Below are 24160 nucleotides of genomic sequence, written 5' to 3' on the forward strand. Positions count from 1 at the left end.
CTTTAGGGGGAGTCCCTATGGGGAATTAGTTTGTCCCTATTGAGAGTTAGTTAGTCCCTATGGGGAGTTAGTTAGTCCCTATGGGGAGTTAGCTCGTCCCTATGGGGAGTTAGCTCGTCCCTATGGGGAGTTAGCTCGTCCCTATGGGGAGTTAGCTCGTCCCTATGGGGAGTTAATTAGTCCGTATGGGGAGTAAGTTAGTCCGTATGGGGAGTAAATCAGTACGTATGGGGTTAGTTAGCCCCGAGGTTCCTAGTTGGGACAATCCAGCTGTGAGAGGTGGAGATACACTATATATACAAAAGTATGTGGACACCCCTTCAAATTAGTGGATTCAGCTATTTCAGTCACACCCGTTTCTGACAGGTGAATAAAATCGAGCACACAGCCATGCAATATCCATAGACAAACATTGGCAGTTATTGTGAAGTGGAAACATCTCAGAGCAACAACGGCTCAGCCGTGAAGTGGTAGGCCACATAAGCTCACAGAACGGGACCGCCGAGTGCTGAAGCTCATAGCACGTAAAAATTGTCTGTCCTCGGTTGCAACACTCAATACCGACGAACAAGAACTGTTCGTCGGGAGCTTCGTGAAATTTCCATGGTGGAGCAGCCGCACACAAGACTAAGATCACCATGCGCAATGCCAAGCGTCGGCTGGAGTGGTGTAAAGCTCGCCGCGATTGGACTCTGGAGCAGTGGAAACGCATTCTATGGAGGGATGAATCACGCTTCACAATCTGGCAGTCCGACGTACTAATTAGGTTTTGGCGGATGCCAGAAGAACGCTACATGCTCCAATGCATTGTGCCAACTCTAAAGTTTGGTGGAGGAGGAATAATGGTCAGGGGCTGTTATTAATGGTTTGGGCTAGGCCACTTAGTTCCAGTGAAGGGAAATCTTAACGCTACAGCATACAATGACATTCTAGACGATTCTGTGCTTCCAACTTTGTGGCAACAGTTTGGGGAAGGCCCTTTCCTGTTTCAGCATGTCAATGCCCCTGTGCACAAAGCGAGGTCCATACAGAGATGTTTTGTCAAAATCAGTGTGGAAGAACTTGACTGGCCTGCACAGATCCCTGACCTCAGTGGAGGCTGTTATAGCAGCAAAGGGGGGACCAACTCCATATTAATGCCCATGATTTTGGAATGAGATGTTCGACGAGCAGGTGTCCACATTTTACTTTTGGTCATGTAGTGTATCTACCTTGTTGTCGTAGCTGATGCTGCCGTCAGGTGTGGTGGCTGTGATCTCATGGGTGGAGGCTCTCAGGTGGCCGGGGCTCATGATGCTGGGCTTGGCCACTCCAAAACACAGGATCAGGTAGTTCCTCCACAGGGTCACGTAGTTGTCCCCACCACCCGACGTGCTAATGGCCTTCTTAGCGTATACCGGGTTACTGGAGAAAACCAGGGTAAACACACACACACAGTGCATTGAGAGTGTATGGTAAGTCAAATTGAACCTTTAGGGGCAGTTTTCCTGACACAGATTAAGCCTAGTCCTGGGCCCGTATCTACAAAGCGTCTCAGAGTAGAACATTTGTCGTACTGTAAGTGCTGAGAATAGAGACATTTTACTCCAACTCCTATGGGTAAAAAAAAAACCTATGCATGAAGCCTCTTCAGTCATAAGAGTCCCACCTAGTTGACAGATATTTATGGGACCTCATGAGCTGTCCTAAACAGTTTTAAGAGTTACCAGCAGGTGTCTTGATAAAATAATGCAGCGAGTCAGTGGTTCCTGCGACACATGCAATTGATTTGGAGTTGTTAAAATAATGGTTTGATATTTCTATATGATCAATCCATAAATGATCTAGACCTACATGCAACAGTATCTCTTGCCTAAATACGTATAACTACAAGGCTAATAAATAAACTCATTTTGATTTTGATTACTCAGTACATCATGTTATTTAAAGCTGTCCCTTTGGAGCGCAACATCACGTTGTTTAAAAATATGCCTACATTGTTATAAGTTGTGCAATTGAAGGCATCCAGGGTTTATGTTAACTTTGATTGTGTTCGATGAAAATGATAGACCTTTCAAACGTTGTATGCAACGTTGTATGCAACATAATCGGCAAGTGACTTGATGCCTAGGCCTTTTGTGCCAAAAGCGATTTAGAGTTGTTAAAAGGGAGTGATGAGGGGGTTGATATAATTGTAATAAAGGAAAAATTCCGCTTTTAATAACCATCAGTAATAATAATAAATAATAATATATGCATGCCAATATATCAAACGTTTTACCATTGCAACATTTGATGTAAGTGGTTTTCTGAAGCGTGCTATATTGTTCACCGTTGGCGATGCCTCATCACGATTGGTTATTTCCCATCATTTGCAACAATGTCAACCAGCGAGAACACTATATTTCCTTTGAGGTACCTAGTGCTGAGCGATTAGTGCTTTTTGAGGTTAATTCGGTTTCGGCTCGATTAGAAAAAAACAATCACCTATTTTTTTCGACTTCGGTAATTATTTTAAACAAAAAATGCATTATGAAATAGGATTTTTTTTTCTCAATTTGTCTGTCATCGTTGACGTGTACCTATGATGAAAATTACAGGCCTCTCTCATCTTTTTAAGTGGGAGAACTTTCACAATTGGTGGCTGACTAAATACTTTTTTGCCCCACTGTATGGAATCATGTAGTAACCAAAGAAGTGTTAAACAAATCAATATATATGTTATATTTGAGATTCTTCAAATAGCCACCCTTCGCCTTGATGCCAGCCTTGCACACTTTCATTTCAAGTTCAAGCGTACTGTTAGCTAGCTAGCTAACGTTAGCTGGCTGGCTCACTAGCTAACGTTACATGTATGATCTGTGTAGTAATATTATTTGTATCTCAGAGCCATTTGCATTGCTAGTTATAGCCTAATAATAGCTAGCTAGCTAACATTGAACCTGGTTGGTTAGTTACCTGCAGATTCATGCAGGGTAGTAACGTTGTGAGTTGTGATTATGGTTAATTGTTTAGCTAGCTAGTGAGCTGGCTACATGTCTAAACAAAAGACTCCGCTATGCAAGTAACCATTTTACTACACCTTCTGTATCCTCTGCATGTGATGAATACACTTTGATTTTATATAGTATGTGGTTACAAGAGACGGTAATGTGAAGAACATGACCTACACTAAAGTCAAATTAGGATATAACGTTTGGCCAATGAGACTGTGTCCAAGTTCTAAAATTCTGTGGTAGAATGCCCTGCTTTTACATTTTAGTCATTTAGCAGAAGCTCTTATCCAGAGCGACTTACAGGAGCAATTAGGGTTAAGTGCCATGCTCAAGGGCAAATCGACAGATTTTTCACCTAGTCGGCTCGGGAATTAGAACCAGCGACCTTTCGGTTACTGGCACAACGCTCTTAACCACTAAGCTACCTGCCGCCCATATTTATATTTTATTTCATCACACTCACAACCGTAAGCTATTTTCTGTAATTGGCTCGCCATAAACTTTAAATAATGATCTTGTTGTGAGTTTATTTTCCTGTGATAATGTAGAAAAATTAGCTAAAGTGAAGACGTTGTCAGCTATATGATATGGTCATTATTTGAACTGGCTAGCCAGCTAACTTAACATTAGCTAGCGAACAAGCTAGAAACGAACCAAAACAACCTGGTTTGCTAGATTTCATATATACTAAATACATTTTTAAACGGGTGGGTTATGCTATTTTGGACCACCAGGCTGCTGATGTCATGCAGCCTGTAGTTGTTGTGTTTATACTTCTTCATAACGACAACGACAAGTTTGATGTCGGACGACAATAGAATGTTCATGGTGTCACTGCGACAACTGTCGATAGACGTAGTATAAACCAGCCTTTAGTCTTGAAATCTTTGGTTGTTTAGCACATGGCCTCACATGTGAATCCTTAAAGAGATGGGTGGGGCTAAGGCTTAAGTGGGTGTGAACGATGCTGAATGGGTGTAGACAAAGAAGAGCTCTCCAGTAGGTACCAAAACATTCAAGGACCATTTTCTCAAAAGTGAGGTTACAAGTTTATAACTTTCAAAGCAGAATTATTTTCCAATTGTTCCTCAACTGTAGTGTATGATATTCCATTTACTAGCTCTGTCTCTACTTTTATCCAATGTTAAACATAAAACAAATAATCAAATGTTGCTACATAAGACCGAGTTGAGCCGGTCCGTCACATATGGGGAAACAACAATTTATAAGGGGAATTAAATAATGCACGTTTGTGATGAGAGCTACTGAGTCAGCTTTGTCGCAGGCAGTCAGGGCTATTGAGGGTGTGCAACTTTTATTTTCTGTTAAAAATATACATTTTTAGCAAATATTGGCCTGCGTTTGCATCTTTACAGAAAACATATCGTCATTGGAGCTCTGGATTTGCAATGCTGCATTTTTTAAACAGAAATATGACGATGTTTGCCTTTCCGTGCCTCGTATAGCCTACTACTGAATATGGTGCATATGTATGTTCAGATATATCACCTTCATGTGAAGAAGCACAATGATTTTCGGCGCCTGAACAGGTACAATTATTTTTATGAGTCTGATTTAGCCCATTTTCGATCAGACAAATGAGGATGAATATTACATATCATGTAAGGAATACGGATACATAAATGATCAGGTAACGACTAAGGATATGATACACTTCAGAAAATATGTATGCCTAAGTATAAAGTCTCCTGAGTGGCGCAGTGGTCTAAGACACTGCATCGCAGTGCTAACTGTGCCACTAGACATCCTGGTTCGAATCCAGGCTCTGTCGCAGCCGGCCGCGACCGGGAGACTCATGGACGGCGCACAATTGGCCCAGCGTCGTCCAGGGTAGGGGAGGGAATGGCCGGCAGGGATGTAGCTCAGTTGATAGAGCATGGCGTTTGCACCGCCAGGGTTGTGGGTTCGTTTCCCACGGGGGGCCAGTATAAAATATATATGTATTCACTAACTGTAAGTCGCTCTGGATAAGAGCGTCTGCTAAATGACGTAAATGTAAATGTAATACCCTTACATATTTTACAAATATGTAAGCGGGTGCACGCGCATCAGGTGCGCATCTTGAATGTACCTCACCGCAGATATCTCCCTGGACTCATACAGTAGCAGGGAGATTTCTGAGGTCCGGAATGGATGCATGAAGAAACTGTCCCATTACGGAGAATATCCTAGCTCCATATATGAAATTAAGGACATACGTATCTTGAGCATGTCTACTCCTTATATCTAATAAAATGTCAGATATCTGGAAATATCTATATAAAGATATCCCCTGATATTGACCCTTTCCGCCCAGCGCAAATGTGTTGATATAACGGTAATATTATCAAAATTCTGTGTTTAACAACCATCATACTGTATGATTCAGTGCAATATGCCAATCACATTTTTCAAAATATCTGAATTTGTACCAAAAAAAAGGGTTACGCTTCCAACATATTAGGCAAGAATTAAGAGTAGGCAAAGTTCAATGAAAAGTTTTACAATTGCAACATTTGATGTACAGTCACATTCACTGTGGTTGTCTGAAGCGTGCTAGAGAGTTCACAGCTGCCGATGCCTCATCGCGATTGGTTATTTGCAACAATGTCAATGAGTCATCACTATCTTACCTTTGCAGTACCTCAAACTGTTGTGATTACCAGCTGAGATAAACTTTTATCAGTTTATTTTACTCCTGGCTCAGAGTTTGTCTTGGCAGTGTCTTCACATCCTCCTAAAACCTACTATGAGCTGGGACTTTTTTGTATCTAAAAACAGGTTTTAACAGGATTCCTAGGACCTTTTTTGAGATGCTTTCTGGATAAGGGCCCAGGACTAGTCCTACTCTGTGTCTGGGAAACCGTCCCTTAGAGTGCTGTCCATTTCATTTTTATGGATTATCTATGCAGCTATCTTCTTACATTAAGATCCACATTGTAAAATAAAATGTTGTACAATACTCTGACGTGTCATCCTCTGAGGCTGTGCTGTACTCAATCAATACAATAAATCAAATACAACATGGGGTTGTGTCAGGTTGGCTCGGGTTGGTGACAATAAAGATCTATTCTATTCAATCAGGAACAGAATTCAGCAGTACTCACGTGGGGTCCACCAGGGGCATGAGCAGCTGCATGCGCGTGAAAGCGTAGGACCAGGTGTAGCTAAGGGCGGTGGGGCAGTGTTTGGGCAGGTGGTCCTGGCGCAGCAGACTGTAGAGACAAAGCACCCAGGGGTCCTTGACCGACTGAGCAAAGATCCACACGTGGGACGGGCTCCGGATGTCATAGTGGCTGTTGACCAGCATGGACTTCCACTCCACCAGCCATTGCAGGTCCACTTGGTGGCCCAACGGAAGAGTGGCCTAAAAAGGTGGTTGGGGATTGGGAGATAGGAGGGTCAGGGGTTAGAGTTCAAGGGTTAGAGGTTTCAGTCAATTCAGGAAATTATCTTCAATTACAATTAAAGGCTATGGACTGTTTATTGAGAAATCATAAAAATGATATGCAATTTCTTTAGGTTGTTCAATTGGAATTACAATTGAAGTTCTAGAACCAGGCTAGAACTGCCATCCACAATTATATGATCAGTGAAGCAGATTCTTCATACAGATAACTAACGTGATCAATGGAAGCTAACCAGATCACTTGATGACAGTACAGTGCATTCGGAAAGTATTCGGACCCCTTGACTTTTTCCACATTTTGTTACATTACAGCCTTATCCTAAAATTGATTAAATTGTTTTTTCCCCTCACCAAATACAGGTGTGCCAAGCTTGTAGCGTCATACCTAAGAAGACTCAAGGCTGTAATTACTGCCAAAGGTGCTTCAACAAAGTACTGAGTAAAGGGTCTGAATTGTTATGTAAATGTTATATTTCAGTTTTAGATTTTTTATACATTTGCACACATTTCTAAAAAACAGTTTTTCCTTTGTCATTATGGAGTATTGTGTGTAGATTGATGAGGAAAATAAACAATTTAATCAATTTTCGAATAAGGCTTTAACGTAACAAAATGTGGAAAAGGTCAAGGGGTCTGAATACTTTCCGAATGCACTGTTTTTGGAGCAGACTGGGCTGTAACACCCATCCTGAATCACTGTCTGGCGATTGAGTCATGGCACGGTGATTACAAAGTTATGAAATGCGAGAAATTGAACCTAAAAGAAGTGGATTACTTGGGCGAGCAGAATGCAGCCAGACTTATACAGAAGCTATACTGTCTGAGTACACACTGAGGTCTTCAGTCTCCCCTCTCTCCCTCCACCCCCCACCAACACCCTCCGCCTCCTGTTCTCCCTCTAAAACACACACACACACACACACACACAGAGTGCAACAGAGAGAAACGCTCACCGTGTCCGACACTGCCACATGGACAAAACTGTCCAGAACCGCCAGGCTCAGCTGGTCCATGACCTCGATCATGGGTTTGTCATCATCCTGTAAGGTATCACAGAATCCACCATGTTCAACCAACTTTGGTCAAAAACTCAGTAACCAGCACACGATTTACTGGTTAACTTTCCAGTTCATCAGCTTTACTGGGGAGCTACACTGGGGCTTTGAGAAAACAGTAGGTTTTTAGTTGTTACATTAGACCAATTCGACAATCTACTGGCAAATCCTTTTTAATCCTTGTCATATGAAGATAAATAATTAAGAGAAATTATAGATAAAACGTATCGGTGCTCATCGGCCATTGGACATAAACATTACACAACAAGTTGGAAATTGCAAATTCAACAATGAGTGCTTTGGAAGGAATCAGTGGCTAACTGCAAGCATTGCAAAGCAATCACTAGCCTGCTATTCAGTGGAGTGGCTGTGTGGTCCCAAGTCTGGTGTTAAGGGTCTCTTTTCCAAGCTTAAAATGATAAACATTCAACATTGGCCATGCTGTCAATGAAGCATGATTTTTGCCGCACTCAAAACAACTGTTAACTCGGAACTGCGAAATCTGACTTCAGTGAGTTCAAGACAACTGGGAACTTGGGAAAAACAAGCTCCGACATATCAGCTATGTTTTTCTTAAAGGCAGTAAATAAGGCTGAATGAACTGTTAGACAAGGCTCCGCTGATAGCCAGGTGTAGCAGTGGTAACGTGTTGGGACTGCTGTTGGGACTCTGCTGTTGGGACAGCTTTATGTAGGCCCTAACAGTTTGTGGGCACCATTTGTCACTGTTATAGTGCAATTAATGTATTGTTTAGTGTTGTGTTGTGTAGTGTAGTGGCTTTGCTGGCATGCATCCCACATTTTAGTTTTTTTGCCCCACAAGATTTACGTTCTAAAATCGCCACTGACCAGCAGTATACCACTGCTTAGTATGAACAGTCTCATCCCACGTTAACTACGTTTGAACAATGAATTGAAATGGATTTTAACCCAAGTTCCAACCCCCTGACCCTCCCTCCTCTCACCCTCCGCCTTACCTGAGCCTGTCCGATGGCGAGGAACAGGCAGCGTATCTCCCGGAGGATAGCCATGGCCAGTTTGCGCGTGGCGAGCTGACAGGAGCAGAGCAGCAGCAAGGCCAGCCCCTCGACGGCGTGCAGCACTGTGGAGTGGGGTCCGTGTTCCACCAGCACGCGTTGGCTGGAGCCCGACTGCAACAGCTACAACACACAGAGGACACAGGTTCAAACAACAACAACTCAACAGAAGAGCATGGCGCACTCAAAACAGCACCAAAACTAGAATGGGCATTGACACACCTTTTTATTCCTTTCTGAAGAAACAGAAACCATGCCCTTACCTTAAACTATAGCTGAGCGATTAGTGCTTTTTTAGGTCGGTTTGGTTTCAGTTCATTAATAAAAACATGATCACGTTTTTCAATTTCTGTTTCGATTATTATTTTTGGGACATTAAACGCACTATGCATTATGTGGGTTGAATGCTGTAAGGGGTGGGGGTGGGGTCCAACTCAAAGTGTCATGAACAAAAATGCTCCCCAACATGAAAAATATTTTCATATGACTCTCCCCTTGTACTGTAAAATAAATTGAAATAGAATTAACTCAAAATAATGTTTACGACCACAAATAACAATAACTGTAGCGACGCTGTGTTTATAAACGTGGATATCGACTTTGCCACTTCAGCTGGCTTTGTGGTACAGTCGATGCCACCAGGGCTACGGGTCAGAAAGTTGCAGGTTCGCTGATCACCACAGACAAGCTCAGTCTCTCTACCTGATTCATTACACTACGATCAGAGCCGGCTGCAGACAAGGATCAGCTAGGGGGATATCAGATTCTGATGCCATATTTATAATTAAATGAAATATATGCCACGAATTTTCCACCAACAGGTTTCTGTGCCAATGCACCACACAAACAAAAAACAAAGCATACCGACTTCGGGCACTTCAACATCATGGTTTGCATTTTCAACGCCACAATAAATAGACTATGTAGCCTTACCCAGTATCGAAGGCGTGACAATCTCCGAATGTCATTAAACTTTTTGGTGTTTTGTAACAGATGTCTCTTTCCATTCATCAATTGGCCGCTGCACAGTTTGGATTGACTGATTGATTTTATTTGTCAGTTTAAAAAAATACATACATACACAAAGATGTTTTAAAGTGACCGGGATTGCACAATAAAGTCGGGGACTTATTTCCATTGTGGTCCCTATTTTTAACATAAATACAAGTACAATTCTTACAAGCTTGTTTGGCTGGTAGCTTATTCTTTAGATGTTTGGGGCTGCTGGTGAACCATGATGGGCAGGCATAATCAAAGTGACACTGGACTAGCACACTTGCCAGAGTCTTTAGGGTGTCTATAGCTAGGTTTCCATCCAATGGCGACAGATTTTCATGTGAATATTGTTGAATCTTCATAAAAACAATATGCCATTTCAGAGTTTCCTTTTGAACAGGGAAGATTTTAATTTACCCGACATTTGAGAAATTTAACGGACATCCATATGCATTCAGATCCAACCTGGCGCAGCCAGCACCATCAATAAACGAGGACTGTTGGCCAAATGAGCCACATCTAAGTGTCCTTATAAACTGCCTATAACAAATTACAAAAACACTATTCCTTGTGTTTCGATGTGTAGCATATGCAAAACATTATAGTGTATATTTGGGGGGTTTAGGCTACTTTCCTAAAACAATAATTGTCCACCTTACGGTTCAGCTGTCAGAGATTTTTGCACTAAATGTACAGTATAAGGGCATTGCATGCAAAGGTGTTTATGATATTAATATTTTAATAAATATATATATATATACACATTACCAGTCAAAAGTTTGGACACACCTACTCATTCAAGGGTTTTTCTTTATTTTGACTATTTTCTACATTGTAGAATAATAGTGAAGACCTCAAAACTATGAAATAACACATTTGGAATCATGTAGTAACTAAAAAAAGAGTTAAACAAATCAGAATATATTTTAGATTTTAGATTCTTCAAATAACCACCCTTTGCTTTGATGACAGTTTTGCACACTCTAGGCATTCACTCAACCAGCTTCACCTGGAATGCTTTTCCAACAGTCTTGAAGGAATTCCCACATATGCTGAGCACTTGTTGGCTGCTTTTCCTTCACTCTGCGGTCCAACTCATCCCAAACCATCTCAATTGGGTTGAGGTCGGGTGATTGTGGAGGCCAGGTCATCTGATGCAGTACTCCATCACTCTCCTTCTTGGTCAAATAGCCCTTACACAGCCTGGACGTATGTTGGGTCATTGTCCTGTTGAAAAACAAATGATAGTCCCACTAAGCGCAAACCAGCTGGGATGGCGTACCGCTGCAGAATGCTGTGGTAGCCATGCTGGTTAAGTGTGCCTTGAATTCTAAATAAATCACAGACAGTGTCACCAGCAAAGCACTCCCACACCATCACACCGCCTCCTCCATGCTTCATGGTGGGAACCACACATGCGGAGATCATCAGTTCATCTACTCTGTGTCTCACAAAGACACGGTGGTTGGAACCAAAAATCTCAATTTTGGGCTCATCAGACCAAAGGACAGATTTCCACCGGTCTAATGCCCAAGGAAGTCTCTTCTTCTTATTGGTGTCCTTTAGTAGTGGTTTCTTTGCAGCAATTCAACCATGAAGGCCTGATTCACACAGTCTCCTCTGAACAGTTGATGTTGAGATGTGTCTGTTATTTGAACTCTGTGAAGCATTTATTGGGCTACAATTTTTGAGGCTGGCAACTCTAATGAACTTATTCTCTGCAGCAGAGGTAACTCTGGGTCTTCCTTTCCTGTGGCGGTCCTCATGAGAGCCAGTTTCATCATAGCGCTTGATGGTTTTTGCGACTGCACTTGAAGACCTTGTCACAACACAACTGATCGGCTCAAAAGCGTTAAGAAGGAAAGAAATTCCACAAATGAACTTTTAAGAAGGCAGAGCTGTTAATTGAAATGCATTCCAGGTGACTACCTCATGAAGCTGGTTGAGAGAATGCCAAGAGTGTGCAAAGCTGTCATCAAGGCAAAGGGTGGCTACTTTGAATAATCTCAAATTTAAAATATATTTTTATTTGTTTAACACTTTTTTGGTTTCTACATGATTCCATATGTGTTATTTCATAGTTTTGATATCTTCACTATTATTCTACAATGTAGAAAATAGTTAAAATAAAGAAAAACTCTCCCCCCCAGTAAATGTTGATCTGCCCCTAACAACACAGAATAAAACAATAAATAAAAGTCCCATGATGGTAGTGACTGCCCATTACTGCTTATCACTTATTAACCATAATTTATTCAAATTACTTTACTTTAACCTCTTAAGGATCGGTCTCTTTTTTCCCCTCCAATTTTCGCCTAAAATGACATACCCAAATCTAACTGCCTGTAGCTCAGAACCTGAAGGAAGGATATGCATATTCTTGATACCATTTGAAAGGAAACACTTTGACGTTTGTGGAAATGGGAAATTAATGTAGGAGAATATAACACATTAGATCTGGTAAAAGATAATACAAACAAAAAAACATTTGTATTCTATTTTTGTTTTGTACCATCATCTTTGAAATGCAAGACAACGGCCACAATATAATATTGCAGTTTAGGCACAATTTTGATTTTGGCCACTAGATGGCAGCAGTGTGTGTGCAAAGGTTCAGATTGATCCAGTGAAGCATTGCAATACTGGACTATTTCGTATCAAGTCTGCCCAAATGTGCCGAATTGCTCAATTGATACATTTTTAAGTACATAACTATAGAGAACATACAAAAATGATATGGTAATACAAAATGTAAGTTTACACACTCCCAGGAATGTCATACATGATGGATCATTAGCTTATACACTAACTTTCACACATTCCCACGGGGGGCCAGTATGAAAATCTTAAAAAATAATGTATGCACTCACTAACTGTAAGTCGCTCTGGATAAGAGCGTCTGCTAAATGACTTAAATGTAATGGAAATGTAAATGTAATCTAGATGGCCGGGCGGGGTGGGTGTGGAGCAAGAGACAGCAGGGGTTCAAACTGTAGAACCCAGTTCCTACATTTGAATATTAAAATGTGTTATTTGTTTAATTTGATGACTTTATTATTTCATTCCAATTCATCATCTCATCTAGAGCTGCTCCCTATGCTGTCTGACAAAATCACAATTTAAGTAGTTCTTCAATGTAAATAAGGCACACTTTTATGACTGCTGAATACCAACTATCAATCACTTAGATCATGTATTTTCAGGTTCGCAAAGCAACCGCTTTTTATCCCTCTCGATCTTCTCTCAGTCTCTTGCAGCGTTCAAAAAACTGGGAACTGGGAACTGAGAAATCTCAGCCTTTTGACATCAGTGCGATCAAAACAACTGGGAACAATCTATTTGAACGGTCATCCAACTCGGAATTCCAACTCAGGAACTCGGGCCTCTTTCTAAAGCTCTGACTTTCCGACCTGAAGACAACTGACATCATGATTTGATCTCGTATTTTTCAGAGTTCCCAGTTGTTTTGAACACGGCATCTGTGTCTGCTCTGCACAGACCGGACAAGTTTAAGCGGGCGTGCAATGGATTATGGTCATTGTAGTTAATTACCACAGTTTCTGCTCTAAACTGCACATCGAGCTCACAGAAAATAACGGAACAAAATGGAATTCAAATAATTGAACCGACATCGGTCAATTAGTTGTTTAAAAACCTAATCGCTCAGCACTACGTAAAACATACAGGCACTTAATGTAGTTACTCATTACACATCCCAGCCTATATCTCCACTGTAAGAGTAATAAGGAAATGTTAGACAGCCTATCTCTATTTACTGTACCTCTGCAGGGCGTATCTTGGCCGTGTCGCAGCCCTTCTCTGGGGCTGACAGAGCCAGTCTCCACTGGGTCAAAAGCTGGAGCAGCAGCCTGAGGGAGGTGTCCAGTAGGGCCTGCAATCAATCAATTAGTCAATCAATCAATCCATCAATCAATCAATAAATCAATTCATCCAGCCATCTATCCATTCATAGTTCCATCCATCCGTCCATCCGTCCATCTGTACCTGGTGGCTGTCCTGAACCTCCCTCAACAGGAAGTTGGTGAAGCCAAACAGGACGTCATCACGCCACTCAGGGAAGTCTACCAGTAAACTCTGGAGGGAGTTCTGGGCTATGAGGCGTAGCTCGTCGTCCATGTGAATCGTCAACCTGGGAGAAAAAGAATACACACAATGTGCATTTTAAAGAGGCAACTATTTATGTATTGCTCAATTTACTAAACTCTACTTCAAGCTGAAATCCTTAATTGCTATATCAATTTTTGGACAAATAAATGGTATATACCCATTGATTCTTGAAGAATATAACTTATAACTGCTCATGAGCTTAGTTCAACTGTTGTACCCCATCAGAAACCAAAATACAAGCTTGTTTATTTCGATGTTTGTAAACAATATAAATGTAGCCTCAAAACATGGTTAAAACTATGATTTTGATTACAATGGATGTTCAGTCCTTGCATACATAGCTCTGTCTATGAATTTGAAAGTGGTTACATTTCTCCAGGCCCATCCCTCAGCTTTTTACCAAAACACAGGTGGGGTGAACACTTTGTTTCTGTTTCAATTAAGGATTCTAACTTTAAATAATTGCCTCTTTATAACACACATTGTTCAAGAAAAGTTTTAAATGAAATCACACTGCCAGATTAGAATGAGGTTTATTGTAATTTTTCCAGTCAGGTAAGATAGGAATGGTTTCTGGTCTTAAGTGGGTTCAGCATGAGAAAGGACACCTAATTATCTGAATGCCCTGGTCAAATAGCCAGCAGCAGGATCGTGTTATTGAGGTTTCGGGAAACCTGATGGGTTTCATTACAAGGGGTTTCCTGCACATAAACGCACACACACACACACACAGGCAGATAAACACACACATACATGCACACACGACACACACACACACACACACACACACACACACACACACACACACACACACACACACACACACACACACACACACACACACACACACACTCACCGAGACAGCAGGTCTATGAGTTCGGGCTTGGACATGCCGTCTGGCAGGACGCGAGGGATGGCAGCCACACACGTCCTGAACAAGTCGATCTTCGGCTTCCTCTCTCCTCTGACAGACAAGGTGAGACAACATCAAGATCAGGTCAACAGCAGAACTGCTGGGCATTCAGTTTGTCATTAGGTATGCAATGTAAAATGCCCCCCAATAATGACTTACAGAAAAACAAAAACATTTTTGACAACTGCCAAATCAGGGTATATCAAGAATAGGGCCTTTAGTTTTACTTTTTCCTGACCACATAACCTAACCAGGAAACCTTTTTCCTGGCCAATCCCAGTTGAAACTTGGAGGATTTCCAGTCATAGGACTCTGGAGAACTGGGAACTTTTGGAAAGTTTCTGGAAATTTACAACCCTAACTGCGTAGAGGAAAATAGTAGCACACATACGTGATCATGTCCTCAGGCTCTTTGTTGAGCATCTGGACATTGGTCATCATCAAGCATCGGCCCACCTCCTTGTCCAGGTGTCTCAGGCTATTGTCCATGGCCTTCCTCACCTGGGAGTAGTACAGGGACATACCTACAGCACAGGGGAAGAACACATCATTTAGTTTCAGGATCTATTCATGTAGGGACATACTTACATGGGAAGGTGCATGGTGAACAACACAACCTTTTATTCCAGCACAACAATTCTACTACTGAATTGTGCCATCCATTTATCCATCCATCCATCCATCCATCCATCCATCCATCCATCCATCCATCCATCCATCCATCCATCCATCCACAACATATCGGAAACAGTAGGTAGTCCAGCTGGTGACCCACCTATGACCTTGGCTTCGTCATCGGTCAGTGTTTTGCTCAGGTAAGTCTTCTTTACCCTGAGTGTGTTGCCCGAGGGCAGTGTGGCTCCCGTGTTGGGCATGGGTGGCTCCCCATCTTTCTGCTGGAGCTTGTCAGCTATCACCAGGAACGCTCTCAAACCTATATTCATTCTCTGGACAAAGACACACATTGGAATATTATGTTAATTGTCATGATATTATGACTGATTTGATTGATAATTGATTGATTGATTGATTGATTGATTGATTGATTGATTACATATACAGTGCATTCGGAAAGTATTCAGACCCCTTGACTTTTTTCAAATTTTGTTACGTTACAGCCTTATTCTAAGATTGATTACATTTAGTTTTTTACTCATCAATCTACACACATTACCCCACAATGATGAATAAAAAATAGGTTTTTAGAAATGTTTGCAAATGTATTAAAAATTAAAAAAACGGAAATATCACATTTACATACACCACCAGTCAAAAGTTTGGACACACCTACTCATTCAAGGGCTTTTCTTTATTCGTAAAAAAAAATTACATTGTAAAATAATAGCACAGAACACATATGGAATCTTGTAGTAACCAAAAAAGTGTTAAACAAATCAAAATACATTTTTGATTCTTCAAAGTAGCCACCCTTTGCCTTGATGACAGCTTAATTTTTTGTCGTTATAGAAATAAGCTGTTACTGTGTTCCAACGCACATGCTTTTTGTTTTATAGTTGTAACAAAAGCATTCCACAAATAAAATGTATTTGACACTTATGTGGTTTTTCTGGTATTTCGTCTTTAAATATATTAGTCCATGAGCCAGGGGGGTTGGTCGGGCAGCTCGGGCTCACTTGGGCCAATGGTGTCTTATAGTGATTTTCTTGAAGGTCTATGTCCCTAGAGATGGAAAATGAGTGATAGCAGTGCAGCATTGGTAGCTTTCTCTGTGTTATTACTCTTTCATCCCTCCATCCCATTCATTTTGCCCATAGAGATTAGCACCCTATGACAAACAACGTCTGTATACAACAAGTTATTGCTCACTTATACCCCTTAAACATATATCATTGGAGAGCTTAGATTCACAGCTATCCATCAGAAATTTCCGGAAGGAATGTTTTTGTCAACAGAACTTTGACCTCTAGGGTACAGATTAGAATGACCTTATAAATGGCTTTAAAAAGGAAACACTGATACATTTTAAACTTTGTTTGACAAGTGGTTCTGAAAGGTCATGAAATTACCATTCATATCATATATAATATAACCAACTTTGAAAGCACCAGCTACAACTATTGTTTAAAAATCGCCCATATTGTGCCATTGACATTAGAATGTTGGAATTTTGGCCATAAAAATTCCATGTAATGAGGTAGCTATGTTTTTGGATTGCAACTTTAGTGACAGAGGCACCAAATTGCACACTCACAGCTAGAACAGGGTTTTAAAAAGATTTGTAGATACAGGGCCATCACAGAATTCACGCCTTAACCCCACAGAAACCTTTTTCCACTATGGATGCCAAACAACTCAGTTGGGTCTTATTGGACAATTTTGCATGACGATACCTGTTTGAAATACAATTGTAGTATTCCCAAGAAATGTCAGAGTGATGTAAAATACACAACCACGTGAGCCAGGTGTGCCAGATATATAAAGATGTTAAATTATTCACAGAATTGTGGTAAGAAGCTGTCTTAATCGCTGATTTCTGAAGATGTTATGATCAATAATTGCAATATTTCATCTTCAAACATGTCAAAATGGATATGTACATGTGAATAGTCATGGATGTGAGCTGATTAAAATGATATACAATGTTATCCTTTTAACTGTTTTCATAAAACAGAGGACTAGAAACTTGCTGTATACATTACAATGTAAAATTCCATAAGAACGCCAATACATTTTCACCTGATGATGAGAGCAGCAAACCATTACACGTAGATACTCTAAATTAAGATGTATTCTTACTATGGGGCAATAGCAGACTGGTCAGATACTAGGGCGGCAGGTAGCCTTTTTTTGGGGGGGGGGGGGGGGAACGCAGTCACAGTCAGGGTCTCAACTTACTGTTGAGAGTTAGAATAGTAGAATACACAAGGTGCAATTTCGAAATTTGGTTGTGCATCGGTAGTTTTCCTCTTGTTATGTCAGTCACTGACAGTCACTCAATTAGCCCATGTCGGCTAAAACATTTTAGATTGGTAAGTTAGTCTAGCGGCCAGCTATCTAAACTTGTAGTAATCATGATCGAATTACCGATCGTGGGGCCCCCATTGATTTTGTTAGTCACTCTCACTCAGATATCATACAAACATTTCTCTCTACCCTATGGCAAAATGTGTATAATTGCATGAAATTAGTTACAAAATTGCTAAATCTTCTCTCTTCTGTCAAGAGGGGGGCTGCTAAAATGTTTTGCTCGCATATTCGCAGTCACGGCCATCTATTATAGACCTGTTTGGGTTAGTGATCATGTCTAGAGTGGCTCTCTATTTGCCCTCAGCATGCATTTTTTCACCATTCTGAAAGTCTACAGAATCCATATGTTCTTCTGAAATATGAACACAGAAATACTGGACATTTTGAACTCTTATTATGGTAGGGATTTGACACAATTACAATCATGGTCTTGAATTGGACTTGCATTTATCTGGTCTCGGTCTCAAACCCCTAATTTTTCTGGTCTCGCACCCCTTGTATTTTGATGTGTAATTTCTGCTATTTATGGCTCATCTGTAAAATATACCTTGGTCTCAGTATGACTCCCTGAAAAAATAAAGGTTAAAGAAATAAAATAAGGTATGGTCATGCAAAATTGTCCAATAAGACCCCATTGAGTGGTTTGGCAGCCATATTGGAAAAAAGCTTCTGTGGGGTTAATGAGTGAATTCTGTGATGGCCCTGTATCTACAAATGTTCTAGCTGTGTGTGCAATTTGGTGCCTCTATCACCAAAGTTACAATCCAAACACATAGCTGACTCATTACATGGAATTCTATGGCTAAGCTTCTAACATTCTAATTTCAATGGCACAATATGGGATTTTTTTAAATAACAGTTGTAGCTGGTGCTTTCAAAGTTGGTTATATTATATATAATTTGAAAGGTAATTTCATGACCTTTCAGAACCACTTGTCAAACAAAGTTGAAATGTATCAGGGTTTCCTTTTTAAAGCCATTTATACAGGTAATTCTGATATGTACCCTAAGATCTTCATAAACACAACCAAATTATTATTTTTCTGATAGCATATATTAAATATATTTATTAGACTGTTAGAATGTTGACGTCCAAAAGACGTGTCATTGGCACAAATGGGGGTCCAACGAGTCAGGCTTTTATAGTGTTAATGTATTGAGTTATATACCAATTCTGGGCTTAATTTGACTAATGGTTTATTTTAAGATTTGTGAAATATTTTCAGCCTTATTTTTATGATATTTCACATTGTTCGTCTGCGTAATTTAAATCTAACACTAATTTGCATGAGACAAAGTCCACTTGATCAATAGTTATTGCTCTAGTAACCTATGCCACTGGTGCCAATGACATCTATAGTGCCTCCAACTGGTCTGGTGCAGCCATCTAAGGTTGCAGTGACTTTATATTCACATATCCTTTGGGTGGTGGACCATTCTTGATACACACAGGAAACTGTTGAGCTTGAAAAACCCAGCAGCGTTGCAGTTCTTGACACAAACCGGTGTGCCTGGCACCTACTACCATACCTCATTCAAAGGCACTTAAATATTTGTTATTGTCAATTCACCCTCTGAATTGCATACATACACAATCCATGTCTCAATTGTCTCAAGGCTGTCTCCTCCCCTTCATCTAAACTGATTGAAGTGGATTTAACAAGTTACATCAATAAGGGATCATAGCTTTCACTTAGTCAGTCTATGTCATGGAAAGAGCAGGTGTTCTTAATGTTTTGTATACTCAGTGTACATAAGATTTACATACCAATTTCCATGGCCCCATGTCCATTGGTTCAGTTCTTATAGCCCTGGTGTGATATGGTGCCATCTAGTGGTGTAGCGTGGCCGACTTTTAATGCAGCAACTAATCATTCTCAAAATCATTAGATGCTAATTAATTGAGTCTATATATTAAATCTGGAGTCAATCTGACTTATGGTTCATGAGAAGAAGATTGGTTTAGTATTTTTAGCATTAGCATATTTACTAACGTGCATCTATTGGTACAGAGCGGCCATTTTGAATGCAGCAACTATTTTTTCTCAAAACCATTAGACTGATGTAATGAGTCTAAATACAACATCTGGAGTGAATCTGACATATGGTTCATGAGGAGAAGATGATTGCAGATGATTTTGTGGATTAGCGTTATATGCCAAGAATGAGTTGTTAATAGTTTCCTTGTTTTTTGTGATATCAATACCAAATTCAGTGTGGTTCATCTTAGGGACGTCCATGATAGCAATGACAAGCTTCAAGTTGATTGGCCACTGTAGAGTGGATTTACAGTGATTTAAATGGACACGTAAAATCAGATTTTTGATTTGTCAATAACGCAGCCATTTTTTGACCAATCCCTTAGCTTTTCTCAAACTAAGTTAAGACGTACCATGGGCCTACATTCCAAATTGGTGTCATTTGGTCTTATGGCTCATGAGAAGAATATTTTTGAAGTATTTCTTTGCATATTTTGGAATATTAGAGTATGTGCTAATATGCCTTTACTGGTATAGTGTGGCCATCTTTGAATGCATCAACCTTATTTTCTCAAACTCTTTAGGGATTATTGTGATGAGTGCAAAGACCACATTTGGAGTGAATGTGACTTTTTATGATTATTTTAAGCATTAGCGTTACATAGTGAAAAAAGTGAATTGTTAATAGTTTTCTTATTTTTTAAGATATTCATCATGGTTATGTCTTTGATGACCCCACAATGTTTCAAGTTGATTGGTCATTGTGGAGTGGCACATAAAATCTAATTTCCTGACTTATCAATAACTCAACCATGGGCCTACATACTGAATTTGGTGTTATTTGGTGTTAAGGTTATAGAATTTTATATAATGAATATTAAAGAAAGATTCAAAGACAATTCTGTACTGTACCTCTGGGTTAAGACTAAAGGCTTTGGCTGATTTCCCAACACACAGAAGGTCAAAGATAATCTCTTTCATGGCAAAGTCCAGTCGTTCCTGTGGTGGAAGAAGAGGGTTTAGAACAGATTTGTAATATTATTGCTGTTTTCACATCATCACATTCACATCAGAGAGGAAGGCTCTCTGTGGACACCTGCTCGTCGAACATCTCATTCCAAAATCATGGGCATTAATGTAGTGTTCTCGCTTCATCTGACTACGATTTCTCTCATAGTACGAGAGCATCTGGTCATCAAGGTGATGGCACAGGGCTACTCATTTCTCCCAAGTGTAGATGTTCTTATTTCACCCTCTCTCACCTGTCCATCTCCTCATTTGAATTCCATGCTGTCACTGTCACTTGTCCACTCAAGCTTAACATTGTTGTCATCTATCGCCCACCAGGTGCCCTTAGAGAGTTCCTCAATGAGCTTGACACCTTGATAAGCTCATTTCCTGACAATGGCTCACCTCTCTTCATACTAGGTGACTTCAACCTCTCAAGGTCTGCCTTTGATTAATTTATTTCCAACTCTCTCTTTCCCATCCTTGTCTTTTTTGACCTCACTCTTTACCAGTCCCCTTCCACTCACAAAGCAGGCAATACACTTGACCTCATCTTTATTAGAGACTGTTCGCCTACTAATCTCACTGCAACCCCCTCCAGGTCTCTGATGACTACTTTGTTTCCTTTACTGTCTCCCTTTCCTCCAACCCTAGGCACTCCCTACTCAGATGCTGATGAGCCGTTGCAATCTTTGCTCTCTCTCTCCTACTACTCTTCATATCATCTCTCCTTTCTGCTAAATCCTTCTCCCACCTGTCTCCTCATTCTGCCTCTTCGACCCTACTCTCAAAGAGGCAGAATGAGGAGACATCCCCTTTCCTCCCGGCCAGCTCGGCCCTCCCCTCCTGCTCCATTGCTGAGTGACTCATTGCGAGCTAACAGAACAGGGCTGTGGGCAGCTGAGCAAAAATGTTCGAAAACTAAACTTCCGGAGGACCTATCATCCTTTCACTCCTGCCTCTCTACCTCCTCTGTATCCACTGCTAAAAGCACTTTTCTATCATTCTAAATTTCACGCTTCTGCCTCTAACCCTAGCAAACTCCCTCCTTAATCCTCCACTCCCTCCCCGTCCCTCCTCCCTCTCTGCGGACGACTTTGTCAACCACTTTGAAAATAAGGTTTACGTCATCCACTCCTCATTCACTCAAGCCTATTGAGTCCATTGGTCCCACACAGACAGAACTAGCCTACACCTTGACCTCTTTCTCTCCTCTCTTTCCAGATGAAATCCTGCGACTAGTGAGGTCCGGCCACCTGACAACCTACTCGACCCCATCATCTCCTCCCTTCTCCAGACCATCTCTGGATACCTTCTCTGATTCCTCACTTCCCTCATCAACTCATCCCTAACCACTGTTTGAGTCCCATCTGACTTCACAATGGCCAGAGTCGCACCCCTAATCAAAAAACCAACACTCGACTCTTCTGACGTCGAAAACGACAGACCGGTATCCCTATTTTCTTTAATTTCAAAATCACTTGAGCGTGCTGTCTCTGAACAACTCTCTAGCTCTCTCTCAGAACTATCTTCTTAACCCTAACCAGTCAGGCTTCAAGATGACTCACTCAACTGAGACTGCTCTTCTCTGTCACAGAGGCTCTCCAAAGCTGAATCTCTCTCCTCTGTTCTCATCCTCCTAGATCTATCCACTGCCTTAGACACTGTGAACCATAAAATGATTCTATCCACCTTCTCAGGGCTGGGTGTCTCAGGCTCTGAACACTCTTGGATTGCATCCTACCAGGTGATGTGGAGAGGATCTGTGTCTCCACCATGTACTCTCACTACTGGTGTCCCCCAGGGCTCGGTTCTAGGCCCTCTCCTCTATACACCAAGTCATTCGGCTCCGTCATATCCTCACATGGTCTCTCCTATCATTGCTATGCGGATGACACTCAACTACTTTTCTCCTTCCCCCCTTCTGACACCCAAGTGGCTACACACATCTCTGCATGCCTGGCTGATATTTCAGCTTGAATGTCGGCCCACCACCTTAAGCTCAACCTCGACAAGACAGAGCTGCTCTTCTTCCTGGGAAAGGCCTGCCCGCTCCAAGACCTCTCCATCACGATTGACAACTCCACGGTGTCCACCTCCCAGATTGCAAAGAACCTTGGCGTGAACCTGGACAACACCCTGTCGTTCTCTGCAACCATAAAAGCAGTGACTTGCTCCTGCATGTTCATGCTCTACAACATCCATAGAGTACGACCCTACCTCACACAGAAAGCGGCGCAGGTCCTAATCCAGGCACTTGTCATCTCCCATCTGGACTACTGCAACTTGCTGTTGGCTGGGCTCCCTGCTTGTGCCATCAAACCCCTGCAACTTATCCAGAACCCTGCAGCCCGCCTGGTGTTCAACCTTCTCCGCTCTTCCGCACACTCCAGTGGCTTCCAGTTGAAGCTTGCATCCACTACAAGACCATGGTACTTGCCTACAGAGCAGCAAGAGGAACTGCCCCTCACTACTTTCAGGCTATGATCAAACCCTACACCCCATCTCGAGCATTCCGTTCTGTCACCTCTGGTCTCTTCGACCTCCCACCTCTATGGGAAGGCAGATCCCGCTCAGCCCAGTCCAAGCTCTTCTCTGTCCTGGCACCCCAATGGTGGAACCAGATTCCCCCTGAAGCTAGGACAGCAGAGTCCCTGTCTACCTTCCGAAAACATCTGAAACCTTACCTCTTCAAAGAGTATCTTAAATAATCCCTCTGACTTTGCTGATAGCTACATTATTGAGTAAAAATGTACTTACTATGACTGTGATATGTGGTTGTCCCACCTAGCTATCTTAAGATGAATGCACTAACTGTAAGTCGCTCTGGATAAGAGCGTCTGCTAAATGACTAAACTGTAAAAAATGTAATGTTTTTTATTGTGCATGCTTCAGGAACAATTAACATACATTTTATAAATGTTTCAATAATGATAATCATGCTGACAGCAGGTTGCATGCAGCTTCCTATTTACCTGTGCAATAAACTGGATGATTTTGACGAAGATGTTGAGGGGCATATCTCTGGGCACCACACTTCGAGAGCCCTTGGGGAAGAGTGTTGTAATGATGGTGTTGAGACGCCTGCAGGAGAACAGGGGAGGGAGAGAGGGAGAGAGAGAGAGAGAGAGAGAGAGAGAGAGAGAGAGAGAGAGAGAGAGAGAGAGAGAGAGAGAGAGAGAGAGAGAGAGAGAGAGAGAGAGATTCAACACAGGACAAACATTTAACAGATGAGATACACAGGGATCACAAACACATACTAAAAATGTACACTCAGAACTGACATAGATAGAAATGTAAAATTAGATTGCTTTACACTGGCTGGCCTGTATGCCATAGTCCCATTTCTTAACAAGTATTTTATTTTAAGCCTGGTTTATTTCCGGGCTAATTACAACGTGTTAAAGGCTTGACCTGTTTGTGATTCCTCCTGTGGCATGGCCTGCATCCCAAATGGCACCATATTCCCTACATAGTGCACTACTTTTGGCTAGAGCCCTATGGGCCCTGGTCAAAAGTAGTGCACTATAAAGGGAATAGGGTGCCATTTGGGACGCAACCCTGGTAATGCGTATTGTCTCTGAGTTCTGCCGTTTAACCTACAAGCCGAGCCCTAATCCACGGCATACTACACAAGTGTGTGTGTGTGTGTGTGGCTCTGATAGTAAAGTAC

The 24160-nt window shown here is 41.4% G+C and overlaps 1 protein-coding gene across 1 annotated transcript in view; it reads right to left on the bottom strand.

The window, feature by feature from the left end:
* The window catches only part of LOC311101329 (protein furry homolog), a gene marked incomplete at its 5' end in the record, with an annotated part of 178126 nt that overhangs the window by 98819 nt on the left and 55147 nt on the right, over window positions 1-24160 (bottom strand). The window contains 11 exons of the mRNA XM_084142456.1: window positions 1212-1404; window positions 6083-6342; window positions 7338-7424; window positions 8416-8598; window positions 13253-13363; window positions 13477-13621; window positions 14456-14563; window positions 14904-15036; window positions 15288-15459; window positions 20392-20478; window positions 23463-23571. Of these exons, the coding sequence (XP_083998582.1) occupies window positions 1212-1404; window positions 6083-6342; window positions 7338-7424; window positions 8416-8598; window positions 13253-13363; window positions 13477-13621; window positions 14456-14563; window positions 14904-15036; window positions 15288-15459; window positions 20392-20478; window positions 23463-23571 (1588 nt within the window). The remainder of the gene's footprint in view (window positions 1-1211; window positions 1405-6082; window positions 6343-7337; window positions 7425-8415; window positions 8599-13252; window positions 13364-13476; window positions 13622-14455; window positions 14564-14903; window positions 15037-15287; window positions 15460-20391; window positions 20479-23462; window positions 23572-24160) is intronic.

The sequence above is a fragment of the Coregonus lavaretus genome (genome assembly GCF_964263955.1).
Source record: "Coregonus lavaretus genome assembly, chromosome: 26".
In the NCBI taxonomy this organism is placed as follows: Eukaryota; Metazoa; Chordata; class Actinopteri; order Salmoniformes; family Salmonidae; genus Coregonus; species Coregonus lavaretus.